This window comes from Condylura cristata, unplaced genomic scaffold (assembly GCF_000260355.1).
Source record: "Condylura cristata isolate star-nosed mole 26May11 unplaced genomic scaffold, ConCri1.0 scaffold00004, whole genome shotgun sequence".
Taxonomy (NCBI): domain Eukaryota; kingdom Metazoa; phylum Chordata; class Mammalia; order Eulipotyphla; family Talpidae; genus Condylura; species Condylura cristata.
In genome coordinates, this window is record NW_004567105.1 from 24,423,587 (window position 1) to 24,440,902 (window position 17,316).

Genomic DNA, 17,316 nt, shown 5'->3' on the forward strand with positions numbered 1-17,316 from the left:
TTATCCCCCAATGTCCCAGAATGCCTGCTTAGCTCCTCCCTTGGGTCCTCACAATTCTCTCCCTGGTACTGCTGGGAGTTGTAGTTTCCAATCACTGCAGTAGGCGGTAGAGTCCAGAAAGCTGGAGTAGGGGGCGGAGTCCACAAGACTGCAGAGTTCTTTAGGACATCCTTCCCCTTAACACTTGGATGCTATAAATTGATTATTTTAGACACCTTATCTAAAGTCAGTGGAATCAAGTGCTATTTTCCTTTCTGTGACTTACTTACTTCACAGCACAAACAAAAGACTATAAGTATTGGTGAGGATGTGGGGAAATTAGAACCCTTAACTGTTTGTGGGAAATGCAAACTGGCACAGCTGCTATAGAAAACAGTATGGATATTACTCCAAGAGTTAAAATTAGAAGTACCCACTTTTGGATATTCATCCAAAAGAATTAAAATCAGGATCTTAAAGACATATTAGTAATATTAGTAGTTACATAAGATACACGTGCCATGAAAGTCTTGACAATTTAGCACTTGAGTCTCACCACGAACCTGGCCCCCATAATCAGATGGGGTAAATGACAGGGTGAGGAGTAGAGATCTCTATTGTACCCATTGCTAGCTTGCAAGAAAATAACAGTGCTTTGAATTTACATGGTTGTGTTAAGAGGATTATGCCAAGCTGCTGCAGCTGATGGGCCAAGTCAATAGTTTCCTTTTCAAAATCTATCACTCTGGGGAATGATTTTGAGTCTCCTCTCCCTCCTTCTTAAGTAACAGCCTTCACAGTCACTAAGGTGTATAGGGAAATAACTCATCACAATAGAACAGGAAGGGCTATGGGCAATATGGATGATTCAAGCCATAGCGTGTCTGTCATTCATCATAATATGCTTGTTTGTGTGCTGTGGGGATTATGTTGTCTCTTATGTGAGAGGAGATTATGGTTTCTGTGTCTTATCTTTGAAAGGACACATTGATTGTCCTTATGTAGAACCAACTTTAGAACATTTTCAGGCTATGCCTTCATTAACAAAATATGTTTAATTATGTTTGCTTGACGTTAATTATCTTTTTAATCTATAAGAAAATGGTCAACAAAATCATTTTTTCTAAGCATACTCAGTCCTTGACTAACTAAACTTGAAAAAAAAAACTCTTATCAGAAGTCCACTTTAAGTCAACAATTTAAAAAACATTTTCTTTTGGCCCTCCCTGGTGCCACAATGGGTTAGGATGAAGCACTGCAAGCTAATGGCAACGTCTTCATTGTGAGTTGGATCCCCAGCCCTGGGGGTGACCACATGGCGTGGCAAACCTCTCCTGTTTTGCCCACTGCTCCCCTCATCAGTGTACTTCATCGATCTGCCTACTTTGCTCCCCACTCTGTCACTGGTGAATCTTCTCACCGCCCCTACATCTCTAGCCTGTACCCCAGTTCTGTACACATAAATAAATCTTTAAAAAATCTTTTTTTTTCTTTTTTCTTCTATCAAGTCTGCACATCTATAAGAACTTGGATTATAAATCAGAACGTAATGATCATTTTCTAGTCACAACATGCATTTTGTGAGATTAATTATACAGACTCAAGCCTGGTTCCATGAGCAAAGTTGAACTTAGTATCCAGAATACAAGAGAAAACGTGAAATCAAAAAATCAGTATGGAGAGTGTAGTTTGTTTATGTCCTCTGACCTTCAGACCTGCATAACTAGCTGTCTACCAAATATGTCTGGGGTTTCTCTTTCCTCATCAGGGCCTAGTTCCAACAAACCCTATTCTGTTTACTCTTTAATTGTGTTCCCTACTCTTCTCTCTTGCCACCAAAATACATTAGTCTCCTTTCCAATCATTATCTATTTATGATGTCACAAATACTGTGTGAGATATACTTTAAAAAAAAATGTATTCATTGTTTATCTGAAAACCCAATTTAATTGAGCACCCTGTGTTTTTTACTGCACCTCTGGAATAATAATCATTATTATTAGCAATAATCATTATTATAGCAACCAACAAAAGACAAATTGGTTTTCAATAACTGAGTGGAATTGTTTCTTTTGTGTTCATTTGATGAGTTGGTATGACTCATTACTATGACAACATACTAGAAACTGATCCAAACTGATTAACTCATTTTCCTGATAAAATGTATTTTCAGAAGTAGAATATAATCTTAATAACACTTGCAAATGATTAAACACCATAATAATTTTCAGCAATGCTGAGTCAACATTCTAGCACTTTGGAATCCTGCGATTTTGCATTACCTTTATCCAATCAGTAAAAAATGAAACATATTTAAGTTCCAAATCTTCTTTGAATTTTTCCAAAATAAGCAAATAGAGGTAATCCAGTCTTTTGACTGCTGCTAAGCTAAGTGGAAATGACATCTTCCCCAGATTTTGCTTAGGCATTTCCTGTCACTGGGGGCTCTGGCTGTGTAACAAGGACAAGATGGGAACAGTTGCCTTCAGGGAATTCTTTTTTAGACAACCCTAGGGAAAGTGATTTCTCCCTGGTGGTTTGGTCATCTGCCATGTGGATACAGTGGAAATGTTCCATTATTTTGTGCTTTCATTCTTTCCTTGGGATTATTCAGTGATTTGTACCCGAAATATTTCATTTGTACTACCTTATAAAAGTTATATGTGTTGAGAATGATTCGGGAATATAAACCAATTATTTAAAAAGTAGAGAAATTAATGGTTAATGGCAGTTTTTTAATTTATACACATTCTTCAGTATTATAGTTTTGCAACTAATTATTGTGTTATATAAAAGCAGACTAATTGTGAAACTATAATATTCCCTTTGGAAAATTAAGTATATGGCATAGTCAATTTATAATTTATTTTTGTTAAAATAAATAATAAGTACTATTTTCTGGGAATTTCAAAATTAATAGAGATTCTGGAGACTGTTATATAATAAGCAAATAGTCCTGATGCTTCCCTACTGTTTCCCTACAAATTAAAGTATGACCATCTACAGTCAAGCACAAGGGGGCATTCTTGAGGGTTTTCTCATCTCCTCCACTTTACTTAGGAGGGAGAGTTCTGGAGAACTTTCTAATGTTCCCTTTTCATTAGACTTAACTAGTAAACAGCATTTAAGAAAAAAGTTCCAGTTCCTTTGTAATATACTTAGGCAGTTGTATTGATGTTTAAAGGTATGACTTTGTCCAAAGTGATCCCATCCTCATCTAAATCTAAGCATTGAAGATCATTTGCATAGTCAACTATATTTTCTATTAGTCTAGTAATCCTGTTTTCACATAAACTCACATTAGGACATAAGATTGGTCACAAATTATGAACTGCTTAACTCAGTCTTTCCTTTGAAGTCGATCATAATTGATGTGTGTGTGTATGTGTGTGTGTGTGTGTATAAAAATACTAAAACAGGGCAATCCCTGTTAGCACAAAGCAGCTGGCAGCAGCTGCTTCAGTGCGAGTTTGATTCCTGCCCTGGGGGTGACCCATATGGTGTGGCAGACCTCTCTTGAACGGCCTGTTGCTCCCATCAGCAGTGTACTTCATCAGTCTGCCTGTCCTGCTCTCCACTGTCTCTGGTGAATCCTCTCACCACCCCCTGCACCTCTGGCCTATTCTGTATGCATAGATAGATAGATAGATAGATAGATAGATAGATAGATAGATAGATAGATAGATAGATAGATAGATAGATAAGAAGTAGAGTTTAAAAAATGTTAATGCCCTATAAAAAAATACTGCAACAGAAAGATTGATTCATGGTTGAACGTGGAAATACACATCATATGTGCTATGAGATGTGTACTTCAAGTTTCAGTGTTATTAGTAGCACAGTCAGTGGTCCAGAGTTTGCAAGTCCTCTTCTGCCTTCCAGCCTTCCTTCACAGGGAGTTGCAAAATGAGGAATCCAGGTAAAAGGGCCATAACCAAACAGGATACAAATTACCACTGTGTTATTATCATGGGCAGAGCCCAAATCCTCACTGGTAGGGTATAGATTGGAGAATAAGCTTAGCCCTAGACATCTAAGTGAGCTCTCTAGCCTCCAGTCTAAAATGTCTGGTTTGGCCTAAGAGGTGGAATATAAAATGAGAACAGTAGGTATACCTGCTCCATTCAGGTAACATCTGCTTAAGATTTTGTGACATGGAAATAGAAAGATGTGTGTGTCTTAGCTACTGACTATTAGTAACACTAGTAAAACCACAGCTTGATACATTTCCTGGGCGCTGGCCAAAAACACGAGCAAGTAATCTTCCTTTCCTGGGAGAAGAGAAAGCAGCTGTGCAGAGGCGAACATGCCAGGGAAACTGAAAATACCAATTTGTTTTCAGTCTTCAAGTTCAGTGGTTTGGGGTTGTCTCCGATGATACATAATTCCTTTCTGTTGATAACTTGGTTGCCAGAGGCATCTCATCAGGAGACAGTTGAGGTAGGAGGCTCTGTATTAAGGTCGATGCTATTTCTTGAAAACAATAGTTGTATTCATGGGTATCAACTGAGGATGTATAACCAATGGATGTCACTTTTTTTTTTTCTCCAAAAGTGGTTGGTTCTAGACACTGAATTTCATACCCTAAATTCCTTTATGGAAATTCCAACACAACAATATTAAAGAGAATTTTTCTACAGTTTTAAAAGATGTGAGGACTACCATAAGTGCTAAACGGATCTATGATCTAATCAAAGGCATTTACTATATAATGCAGCAACAGAATTGAAAAAAATAAAAGTAATGAAGTCAACTGCCTAAAGGAAGGTCTTTTGTGTCCTTTATGACTAACATCCTTTATGACTAAAATCTGCCAGAACTCATTCGTGTTCCTCTTCCAGAGTTGAGGACATTCAGAATATGTCACATGATACAGTTGTCACAGTACCAAGGAGAAATGCTTCTTCTTTAAATCCATGACTCATTCCTGGGAAGAATGGCACTGCCATATTGATCTGACCAGTAGAACCATCCAGCAAGTTTAAATGACTGACCCTGCCTCCACAAATCATTTCAGTTTAATGGAGCGGCCCTTCTTATATCTGTTGTTATTTTTCTTGTCCAATAGGAAGCATATTTTCATCAAGATTGATGGCCACAAAGAGATGTAGAAAAATAGATTACTTGGAAATTGTTTTCTTTAATTTTTACAAGACTGACTTTATTGTAGCAGACAGGAAGTATACCCAATGTATGTCACTTAATTTTTTTTTTTCCAAAAGCGGTTGGTTCTAGACACTGAATTTCATACCCTAAATTCCTTTATGGCAATTCCAACATTAAAGAGAACTTTTCTACAGTTTTAAAAGATGTGAGGACTACATTGGATAGATACATAAGTGGATAGCAATGGCTTTAAATAAATAAAATTTACATATGGCTAGAGAATACACAGGCAAAAATTAGATAGTTTTTGAATATCGCTTCTCTAATTGCTTAACCAATTTTCAAATGATAAGGAAATATTTCCACAGAAACTCCTAAAATAAGTAGGCCACCATTTCAGTTACTTAAGCTCTGTTTATTTTATTCCAGTCAAATCAAGCCCAGTATGCACATTCACATGAAGACACTTAATTTCTGTATACATGGACACTGCTCCACTAAATATGAATTTAGAACTACTAATTAATTTTATTTTTTTAAATAAAAAATTGTTTATGCACATAAGAGCTGAGGTGTGGGCAGGAGGTGGGAGATGGTGAGAGAATTCACCAGAGACAGAGTCAGAAATAGAACAGGCGGATCTACTGAAATACACTGCTTAGGCGAGCAGTAGTGAGTCAGGAGAGGTCTGCTGTGCCATGTATGTTAGCTCCTTGGCCAGGGATTGAACTCATGCTGCAGTGGCTACAGAACAACTTCATAGTGCTGAGAGTTAACCCCTTGTGCCACCAAGAGGCCCCATTAATTCATTCTAGATGTGTTTTCTTGTTCTAAAATCTGCTTTCTGATAAATACATTGTAGGTTAATATTGTGAATGAAGGTTGTCTAACTTCCCAGGTGACCCATAACTATAAAAGTATATGAAGGATTCTGAAACTAGATCATTGCCTCACTCCAGTCACAAAAATCAACTCGAAGTGGATTAAAGACCTAGACATAAGAACGGAAACCATAAAATACCTAGAAGCAAAGATGGGTCAAACACTTCACGACATACACTTTAGCGACATCTTTAAAGACAGAGCACCCAACGCCACAATAGTGAAGGCAAAGATAAATAGATGGGACTATATCAAGTTAAAGAGCTTCTGTACAGCAAAAGAGACATTACTAAAAACAAACAGAAAGATCACTAATTGGGAAAACATTTTCTCACACAAAAGTAGCGATAAAGGACTGATCACAAAAATATACGGAGAACTGATAAAACTCAACAAAAATGAAGTAAACAACCCCATCAAAAAATGGGCAGTAGAGCTAAAAAGACACTTCTCCAAAGAGGAAATGCAGATGGCCAACAGGCATATGAAAAAATGTTCAACATCACTCGTAATAAGGGAGATGCAAATTAAAACCACAATGAGATACCACCTCACCCCAGTGAGAATGGCACATCTTCAAACAACTAGCAACAACAAATGTTGGCAAGGATGTGGAGAAAAAGGAACTCTCCTGCATTGCTGGTGGGAATGCAAACTAGTACAACCACTATGGAAAACTGTTTGGAGGTTCCTCAAACTGCTAAACATGGAGCTTCCCTATGACCCAGCAATCCCACTCCTAGGTATCTACCCAAAAGACACAAAAACACTGATTGAAAAAGATACTTGTACCCCCATGTTTATTGCTGCTTTATTTACAATTGGAAAAACATGGAAGCAGCCCAAATGCCCAAAAGTAGATGACTGGATTAGAAAGATGTGGTACATATATACAATGGAATATTACTCAGCAACCAAAAAAGAGAAACACATGTCTTTTGCAGCAACTTGGATGGAGCTGGAAAAGATCATGCTTAGTGAGATAAGCCAGAAAGAGAAAGAAAAATACCGGATGGTTTCACTCATAGCAGGAGTATAATGGACCAGGCAAGAAAATAACAAAAATAATGAACAACCATAGACCAGAGACATTATGTGGGGGTGGAGTGGGGAATGGGATCAAAAAAGGGGGGGGAAGGGAGGGAAATGCACGGGACTATGGTGGTGGCACAGGGGTGATTTGGTGATGGGAAACCCGTGGGGATTACAATTGAGATGAAAAAAAAAATGTGAAAAATGATGTAAAAATAAACTTTTTAATAAAATAAAAGTATATGAAGGATTCAATATTTACTGTTAATGATCTGAAATTTTTTAATATTTTAAAATCAGATGCCACTTAAAATTCTTTCTTTCTTCCATTCATCTGTATTTTGAACTTTGAAATATTAATAAATTCAATAAACATTATAGATAGTATAGATATAGCTTTTACTCAGTATATATTTTTTCTTATTTAAAAAGTTCATTCTTGCTTTTTGATAAAAATCATATAATGAACATGCTTTAATGAACACTCTAATATGGTAGGGTTTGTACCGTATCATTTTCCCATTTGGTCTTTGTCTCTCACTCATTTGCTCTAATAGTTCTGATTATATGCTTTTCCACTATTTTCCCTCTTGAGGTAACCTGGTGTGTAACATCAGTTTTCATTTTTCACTAGGTTGCTGAAGGTCTCTTTCTTTTTTATACCACTAACATGGAGGGGGTTATTTAATCCTACTTGTAATTCACTATAGTATCTTGAACACAGCACCTCAAATCTATAGAACATCTTATATTTGAAAAATGTGTTATGCCTTCAGGTATACCTGTTGCTTTTCGCTTTTAGAAACATTGAGGAATATGGCTAATGTTATCTTTTCATTATATTATATTTTAAAGATTTATTTATTTATGCATACAGAACTGGGGTACAGGCCAGAGGTGCAGGGGCAGAGAGAGTATCACCAGAGACAGAGTGGGGAGCAGAACTGATGGACGAAATACGCTGCTGAGGGGAGCAGCGGGCGGGTCAGGAGGGGTCTGCTGCACCCTGTGGACCACCTCAGGTGTGGGGATTGAACTTGCACTGAAGCAGCTGCGGCTAGCTTGCAGTGTTGCATCCTTACCCGTTGTGCTACCAGGGAGGGCCCTATTTATTATATTAAATGCTTTCTTACATATATGTAGATCTATGTATTTCAAACACTGTAATTTCAGCTTCCAGAACATGATTAACTTACTGAATCTCTGAGGAAACAATTCTTGCTTTTCCAGGAAAAACATTTTCTGCTTGTTTTAAAGTTGAATTTATTAAAGTATAATTTACACAGGGTAATATTTCCCCCTTTTGGGTTTTTAATGATAACACACAATTACATAACCATTGGTTTTATCATCATAGAAAACAGTTTCAATGTCATTCTTCCCCACATTCCCTCATATCTGGTAGTCAACTCATCACCACTCCCAATTTTGGGCAGCGTTGTCTACTGATTTCCCTTTTCGAGAATGTCATGTAAATGAAATAATCATAGTGTCCCTGCCTTCCTTCACTTAAGGTCATAAATGCACCTGCAATTCATTCACATTTCCCTGCAAAATTAGTTTGTTTCTTTCTACTGCTGAGCAGTAGGTGCGTACTTGTTTCAAGTACAGAAGCCTTTCATCTAGTTCCAGCAAATTCCCACTGAACAGAATCTGGTCATGTGACCAGGAAGTGGTGGAAAGAGAGTGCTGAAAATGGGGTAAATAAAATGAGCTCACCTAGGATCTACCTCACACATGAATTTTGGAATAAAACTAAAATATGAAAGACAATAGAACTAAAAGAGCAAAGGATAGAGTCATCAAATTCTAGTTTTGAACTCAAAGCTTTACCAAATTTGCTAGCTAAACCATGCTGCTATTTACTATTTTTTTTTTTAAAGATTTATTTATTTGTACATACAGAACTGGGGCACAGGCCAGAGGCTCAGGGGCGGTGAGAGGCTTCACCAGAGACAGAGTGGGGAGCAGAACAGGCAGATGGACGAAGTACACTGCTGAGGGGAGCAGCGAGCGGGTCAGGAGAGGTCTGCCACGCCATGTGGTCTCCTCCGGGGCAGGCGGGAATCGAACTCATGCGGAAGTGGCCTTAGCTTCTCAGTGCAGTGCTCTAACCCGCTGCGCCACCAGGGAGGGCCGCTATTTACTATTTTTACTGACTTGATTCTAATGGGCATTTATGACATAGTGACCTTTACTCTACTGGGCAACATACAGCCAAGAGTACAGAGGGGACATAGTCAAGTACATGCTTGTCAGTAATGACTAAAGTGCAGTAGTGTTTGGTGATAGCGGTACCCAATGTAAGCAATGCCAGACTCTCAGCAGGAGAGGGTCAGATTTGAGTGTAGGTAAAGATAAATCCACTTAAATGGGCATGAGAGCAAATAAGTAGGATGTGCTTGTGGAAGGACAACTTCTATGAAACAAAATGGTGCACTTTCATGGAAATAACATGGGAACATGTTTGCAGCTGTTTTAATAACCTGGAGCATGTATACTAATATCCCACATTGCACAAATGCTCTTCTGAAAATTTATTTCCTTCCCCTTTCAGATTTCCCACAGAAATGAAATACCTCCCTCATTTTGTGAGGGCATAAGGCTAAAATGTAGACTCAGAATGGCACTTTGACTTTTCTTGTCTAAACCAGTTTGTGTATTTTTTTCCCCAAAAAAATGTCAGCTGGGAAAACTATCAGCATTTGTGGGGAATCAACCAAGAATAACTGAGAAATGATGAGTCATCTAAAAAATGCTGGGAAGAGATTAGCCTCAGATATACAATGAATGACCACTGAATGGATGAATAAATCAAATTTTGAATTATACATGCTTAATTTATACATGAAAAAGGAGCTGCTTTTTTTCTATATTCCTATATCACCTTTTTATTGAAATAACTAATACATAAACTCTCCAAAAAAATTACACCAAACACAAAATAGATTTTCCTCTATGTATTATGCACTTGATATTTACAACTTTACTACTTAAATCATTCAAATGAACATGTAGCCCAATATATTTAACCTTGCTGATTTTTGGAAAAGATCTTTAAGCTCCCCATTAGGAACTATTCTTCATGTTTCAGTTTATTTAAAAAGAAGCAATTTATTTTATCACTGACAGTTTAGAAGGAAGCATCTATAATCCCATCAATGGTGGCCTAGAAGGAAAATATTCCTTCAAATATGTCATAACAATTTCTGTAGTTGTGTCTAAAATCATGATTGAGACTCTGGTGGAGGACTATGCGTGCTTGGTGGTGGAAAAGCTGTAGAGACCACCTATACTGTGGGAAAACAAACAAGGTTGTAAAATAGTGATATGTCATTAATTAAACAATAAATTAACAATGATATCCACAGCTTAAGGAGTGTTATTCAGACCAAGCGCCTTAAAAGTATTATTTCAGGCCCATCCTGGTGGTGCAGTGGGTTAAAGCACAGCACTAAGAGGCAAAAGCCACTTCAGCATGAGTTCAATCCCCACCCTGGAGGTGACCCACATGGTGCCAGACTTCTCCTGACTCGCCCACTGCTCCCCTCAGCAGTGTACTTTGTTGATCTGCCTGTTCTGCTCCCCAATCTGTCTCTGGTGAAGCCTATCAATGTCCCTGCACTCCAGTTCTGTATTCATAAATAAACCAATCTTTAAAAAGAAAGTATTATTTCAAATAAAATAACAACCACACTAAAGAAATATTCCTTATCTATTTTTCAGATTGGGAAAATAGGTCAAAGTGTTGAAATGATAGAACAAAGATCTTAGAGTTTCCCAATTGTATTCTAAAACTCAAATTTAGGTTTGATGATCCCCAAATCTTAGTGCATTCTATATCATTCTGGTACAGAATTAACTGCATCTTTTCTATTTCATCTATATATTAACTTGAACATTAATATTAACCCAAACCATATCAGATATATTGCTCTTTGTTACTACTGTAAATAATCTCTCACTTTACATACCTTTGCTCCTGAATAGGTTTTTATATATCTACACTTATGAATACAAACATGAACAGTAAAATACCTTCCAACATGTTGGGGAAATATACTGTTAACCTGCATTGCAGAATATTAATTGAGAAAATTATTTTCCAAGTGTAACCTAGACGAGGAAGTAATCACAACATTTTAATGACATCTTTGATATATATATAGTTATTTTTCCCCTCTCTCTCTATATATAATTTTTTACCAACAGATTTTTTTTTAATGAACTCAGGATCTTAAGTATCCAACAATTTATCCTCAAATGCACAAGTTTTCATCTTTTTTTTTTAAGAGTTATTTATTTGTGCATACAGAGCTGGGGTGCAGGTCAGAGGTGCAGGGGCGGTGAGAGGGTTCAGCAGAGACAAAGCAGGGAGCAGAACTGGCAGATTGACAAAGCACACTGCTGAGGGAGCAGCGGGTGGGTCAGGAGAGGTCTGCTGCACCATGTGGGTCACCTCCGCACTGGGGATGGTACTCAAGCTTCTTTTGTTAAAGATTTATTTATTTATTTATACAGAACTGGGGTATAGGCCAGAGATGCGGAGGGTGAGAGGATTCACCAGAGACAGCGGGGAGCAGGACAGGCAGATAGAGGAAGTACACTGCTGAGGGGAGCAGTGGCATGCCAGGAGAGGTCTGCCACGCCATGTGGATCTCCTCTGGGGCAGGCCGGGATCGAACCCATGCGAAAGTGGCTTAAGCTTCTTAGTGCTGTGCTTTAACCCACTGCGCTACCAGGGAGAGCCCCAAAGTAGAGTTTTTTATAAAACCAAATGTAAAAGAGGAGTTTTTGCACAGCCCCTCCCCCCAAAAAAATCCCCCATTTTTTAAGTAAATGTGATTGTCTTTTCTGGCCCATCTCTCACATCTTTCCCTCATTCCCTGAAGTAGGAGGAATTCTGGACCCCAAATATCAGGATAATTGATTCCAACTTATTTCATCTTATACTAGAAACACCACATTTTACAATGAAAATTTCTTGTCTTATCTGCAGTGAAAGAATTGATATTCCTAATGGACTTACACTTTTTTTTTTATGTGAACATTTTAGGTGTATCAGTATATGCACGAAACCATAACTGTCAATGGCTGTCCCGAATTCCGTGCGAGGGCCACAGCAAAGGTAAGCCTTGAGTAACTTTAAAAATATACTTGACCCCAGTGATCTAGTAATTGATTGTGCGCGTGTGTGTTTCAGGTATTCTCGTGTGTACACTGTAAGAGAATTTAGACATCAGTGGCAGCCCAGAGTCTAGAACCAGTACTACTTCCCAGGTAAAAATCCTAATGGAAAAATTAAGCGTTTCTGCTGCTTCTGTAGCTTAAGAAAGGAGAATGATTTCATTCAACTCACTAAATGTCCATTTGGCACAAGCAAATCTACTGGTTCATTGTTTGAAATTTCCCATGGTTTTCTTATAAGGTCCTCTTATCCAAAAGGACCTGTTACCTATTCAGTGCATGAATATTTATTTGCATAAGATAATTCTAAATCTTTGACTTAAATGAGACATGAAAAGAACTCATCTGCTACCCACTGATGTAGGGTTCTTCCACGTAATTAACAGAACAGTGGGCAGCTTGCTGGAAGAATGTGACCTTGGTCTCTCAAGGACAGGGCTGTAACTTTTTGTGGTAGTGACCACACTTGCTCTTTTAAAATTCAAATCCAGGGGTTGTAGAGACCCTACTAATGAAAATGTTGCAGCGATAGGATTATAAAATTATCTGTAAAATAGACCATTAGGAGACAATCTTTTTAAACTAAAATCACTGATGCAGTTCTTACTGTACAAATACAGATATATTCTAATAGATATGCAACTTGCTTTTAAGAGCTTTTCTCTTTCTAATGATGGATAAGAAATAAGAACTGGTGAAATAATTAGAATTTTCCATTTAGTTCTTTTGTGTTACATCACCTCTTATTTGATTTCTCTCCTGATACTTTATTTTCATTCCGTAACTGAACACTGTAGATTTGTACATTTTTTAAAACCCAGACAAAAAGAGGGTATTATTATCATTACATCATGCTTTGCTTGTACTGAAGTGGAACACACACAGAAAAATGATCCCTACATGGTTTAATTAAGGGGAAAGTGAATTATGTAGTGTTTTACCATTCTCATTTCTTATTCATGTAGAACAGCAGGATAGCAGCATAATGTTGCAATAGCACAATATTTTCTGGTTGTTTCTGGGCTGTCTGCATTGCATCCATGTCAGCCATTAAACTCTATGCATGACATAAGATTTGCATGAGCAAATGCATGCAGCTAAAAATCAGCCATTATTTCCATATCATTCACTATCTTTCACTAAATGCAGACAATAGTATAATGTTAAATTGATGTGATAATACTGTGTGTGGAAAAAATATATAGTACTTAAAAATCAATATTTTCACAATGTTGATTAAATCACTTTATAGTAAGTATCTAATCAACTGTGGTTAAGGCAGGTTAATGGAAGCAGAAAATAAAAAAGCAGGGAGAGAATCTTTCCTGGATAAAAATGACTTAAACTCTGTTATTTTCTTTCCTGGGGGGGAGGTGGGCATGGGGGGAGGGGGGTGGAGAGTAATGGTAAGTTCTTTCCTTCAATATATATTTTTTAAATATATGAATTTTAGAATAAAGCCCTGTCTGTGTGAAGTGGTATTTTACATATATAGGTATAAAACCATAGGCTGCTCATTTTGCCTATATTGCTATAGTAGTTGAAACAGTAATGTAAAATGGAGGGGAAAACATGTGCCAGATGAGAAACTCTGACAATAATATGGAATATTAATGTGCTTGAATCTATCGCTTTCCTTTACCTTTTGTTCCTTTAGACATCCTCAAATTAAAAAAAAAAAAGTTCAATTTCTAAGCATGAACAAAATCATCTAAGCCAGTGAACTCACCACAGGAAAAATATATATGTACTCATCCCATGTATATTTACACATATAAGTGTTACTCAGAATGAACAAATATTCATGAACCTTTATGTGCAAGCAGAGAGTTAAACTGTGTCATACACAGGGGTGTAAGTTACCTTTTCAGGTGCACATCGTCAACATATGTGCTTAATAATTATAGTATATGCACCATATGTAGCTAGTATATGTGCCAAAGCTAATTGGATCCAAAGAACAGGAGGAAATGCTTCTCACTGAGGTAACTGGGAGAGATTATTATAAAGAAGAGGCATTATTTTTTTCATAATGGATACACTAGAAAACTGGAAGTAGCTGGCTGAGCTTTACAGAGGAAGGAATCATAGGTGACAGCTATATGAAGAACAATCTCCTTTTGTGTTCTTTCGTTCACAGGAGAATGCTATAAAAATATGAGGAGTTGCCTCATCTACTCACTGCGGAGCCTGTGATTAGACTTATTTTCCATGATTTATTATCAGATGACCATCTTTTCTTTCAGGCAACAGTTGCAGCTTTTGCAGCTAGTGAAGGCCATTCCCACCCTCGGGTAGTCGAACTGCCAAAGACTGATGAAGGCCTTGGTTTTAACGTGATGGGAGGAAAGGAGCAAAATTCCCCCATCTATATCTCTCGCATCATTCCTGGAGGGGTGGCTGAAAGACATGGAGGCCTCAAAAGAGGAGACCAGCTGCTCTCAGTGAACGGAGTGGTATGTCGGACAACTGGAGATTGACTCCCTAAGCATTTTTTTTTCTGTTTCTGAGGTCAAATTTGAAATCCTAGAACAAGTGGTTATTTTGTGTTCAAATAGCTTCCTAAGTACTGGTATACATAAAAGCTGTAATTTTATATTTTATATGTCCCATTTCATCTCATTCAGGTATGATACCTATGAATGAGCTAGAAAATCATCCCACGAAATTATCTCAACTATATAGGGAAAAATTCTCTCTATGACACTCAGATTTAATGTTAAAAGAACATCATAATCTTAAGGTTCTTTTTATTTAAAGTTATTCTGAGCAGCTATACATGTTTTTAAAAAGATAAAATTCTTTAACTTAAAATGTGTGTGGGGATTTTTAAATTGCAATTAAAAGGAAGAACATTTTTCATATACAATAATAGTAACACACAAGAAAATTGCACAAATAATTCTTTAAGCCTCATTGTAGCAATTGTGTGGGAGAAAAGGAGAAAAATTCCCTCATTTACATCACTTCCTTCAAAAGTTTTATTACATTATTTATTAGCCATATATATTTTAGTTTTCACATGAAAGTTAACTGAAAAATGTGACCTTAACAATAAAAGTGTGGGTATGTGGGTTTTTCTTTTTTTTAGTAACTTCCTATTTGGATGTTCTTACCATGTAACAACAGAGCACAAAAGAAATAATTTCATGAGACATGTGTAATTTCCCCTCTATAATATCTCCTCACAACCGACATAACCTAAAAGATAATTTTAGAAATACAAGTCAGAACATATCAATGTTTATCTTTCTGTTAATCTAAGATATTTTTCCTAAGAATTTCAAGTTTTAATAAAAAAGCTAGATTTGGGTTGCAAACATATAATCTCTGCTTAGATCAAATATCCAAAATAAAATACATTTGGAAGGTGTATCATAACGATAGCCATGGAGTAAAATTTCACATTTATATCTTGTGATTTGTTTATTTCTTTTGACTTTTCTCCTCACTCTAGTTTCATAGAACCTTAAACTATTCACTCAAATTTGCTGAGCGCTGATATACATAGAAAACACTAATCTATGAATATTTTATGTCACAGCGGCATTCTAGTCTTAAAATTACTGTCTCATTAACTTTTCTCATCTAACAATACTTTGGAATATGCTTTTTATTGACTTTGAGAGGACTATGGCTTTTTCAAAGCATATTTCAACTGATAATTTCAGAGGCGACCTTACCAGTAGGGGTTTGGGAGCAAGGTCATACAATTATGTCACATAGTAATGTCACCTCAGTTTATAAATTTATATTTTAGTAAATGGGTAGATAAAAATAATGTGGAGATTTTAAAACTTTATAAAAAGGCAAAAAATCCCAAATCTGGCCCTCCCTGGTGGTACTACAGATTAAAACACAGCACTATGAAGCTACTGCAACCACTGCAGCACAAGTTCAATCCCTGGCTAGGGAACTGGCATACATGGCGTGGCAAAACTCTCCCCACTCACCCGCTGATCCCCTTAGCAGTGTATTTCAGTACATCTGCCTGTTCTGCTCCCCACTCTGTCTCTGGTGAATCCTCTTACCACCCTGCCCCTCTGGCCTGTACCCCAGTTCTGTATGCATAAATAAATAAATCTTAAAAAAAAATCCTAATCTAGTTCTATTAGCTATAACTGTAAAAAGCAATAATAGTAATAATAAATACATATGAAATCAACTTAACAGTTGGTTGTTTTCTAGCTTTCAAGAAAACTAGAGAGGCCCTCCTGGTGGCGCAAAGGGTTAAATCTCAGCATTATGAAGCTATTAGCAGCCACTGCAGCATGAGAGTTCCATTCCTCTGGAGCCAGGTTGCTGATCCACAGGACACAGCAGACCTTTCCTGACTCACCCAGTATATTTTGGTAGATCTCAGCAGTATATTTTGGTAGATCTGCCTCTTCTGTTCCCCACTCTGTCTCTGGTAAATCCTCTCACCCGCTGCATCTCTCACCTATACTCTAATTCTTATACGCATAAATAAATAAATCTTTAAAAAAAATATTTTTGCACCGGGTTCATACAAAGGTGGGAAATATCACCATCAATGTCTCCAAAAATACTTGATATTCCACATATTCTTAAAATCTTTCATTTTTACTAAATAAGTTACAATTATTATGTTAGGTAGCAGTCACTAATTTCCCCAGTGAACACTAAAGAGACTCTAGCTGACATATTTCTCTAACAAGCAAAAAATCATGTATGGTGCCAGGTAGAATTGGACTTTCAAGAGTGAACTTAATGGCTCGTATACACATGCTGATTTGTTAAATAGCACCTGAAATGTATATGTCATAATGCAGTGTTATTTCAAGAAAAATTAAGAAATAATAAATAATAAAACCATTTTAAAAATAACATGTATAGGCCCTCCCTGTTGGTGCAGCATATTAAAGCACAGCACTAAGAAGCTAAAGCCACTTAAGCATGAGTTCTATCCCCAGCCTTGGAGGTGACCCACATGGCACAGCAGACCTTTCCTGACCCACCTGCTGCTTCCCTCAGCAGTGTACTTCATCAGTCGGTCTGTTCTGCTCCTCACTCTGTCTCTGGTGAATCCTCTTACCATCCCTGCACCTCTGGCCTGTACTCCAGTTCTGTAAGCATAAATAAATAAATCTTAAAAAAAAAAAAAAAAAA

General features: G+C 37.1%; 1 protein-coding gene across 1 annotated transcript in view; it reads left to right on the forward strand.

The window, feature by feature from the left end:
- The window catches only part of LIN7A (lin-7 homolog A (C. elegans)), a 103,190-nt gene that overhangs the window by 53,687 nt on the left and 32,187 nt on the right, over window positions 1-17,316 (forward strand). The window contains exons 3-4 of the mRNA XM_004675854.2: window positions 12,056-12,127; window positions 14,433-14,642. Of these exons, the coding sequence (XP_004675911.1) occupies window positions 12,056-12,127; window positions 14,433-14,642 (282 nt within the window). The remainder of the gene's footprint in view (window positions 1-12,055; window positions 12,128-14,432; window positions 14,643-17,316) is intronic.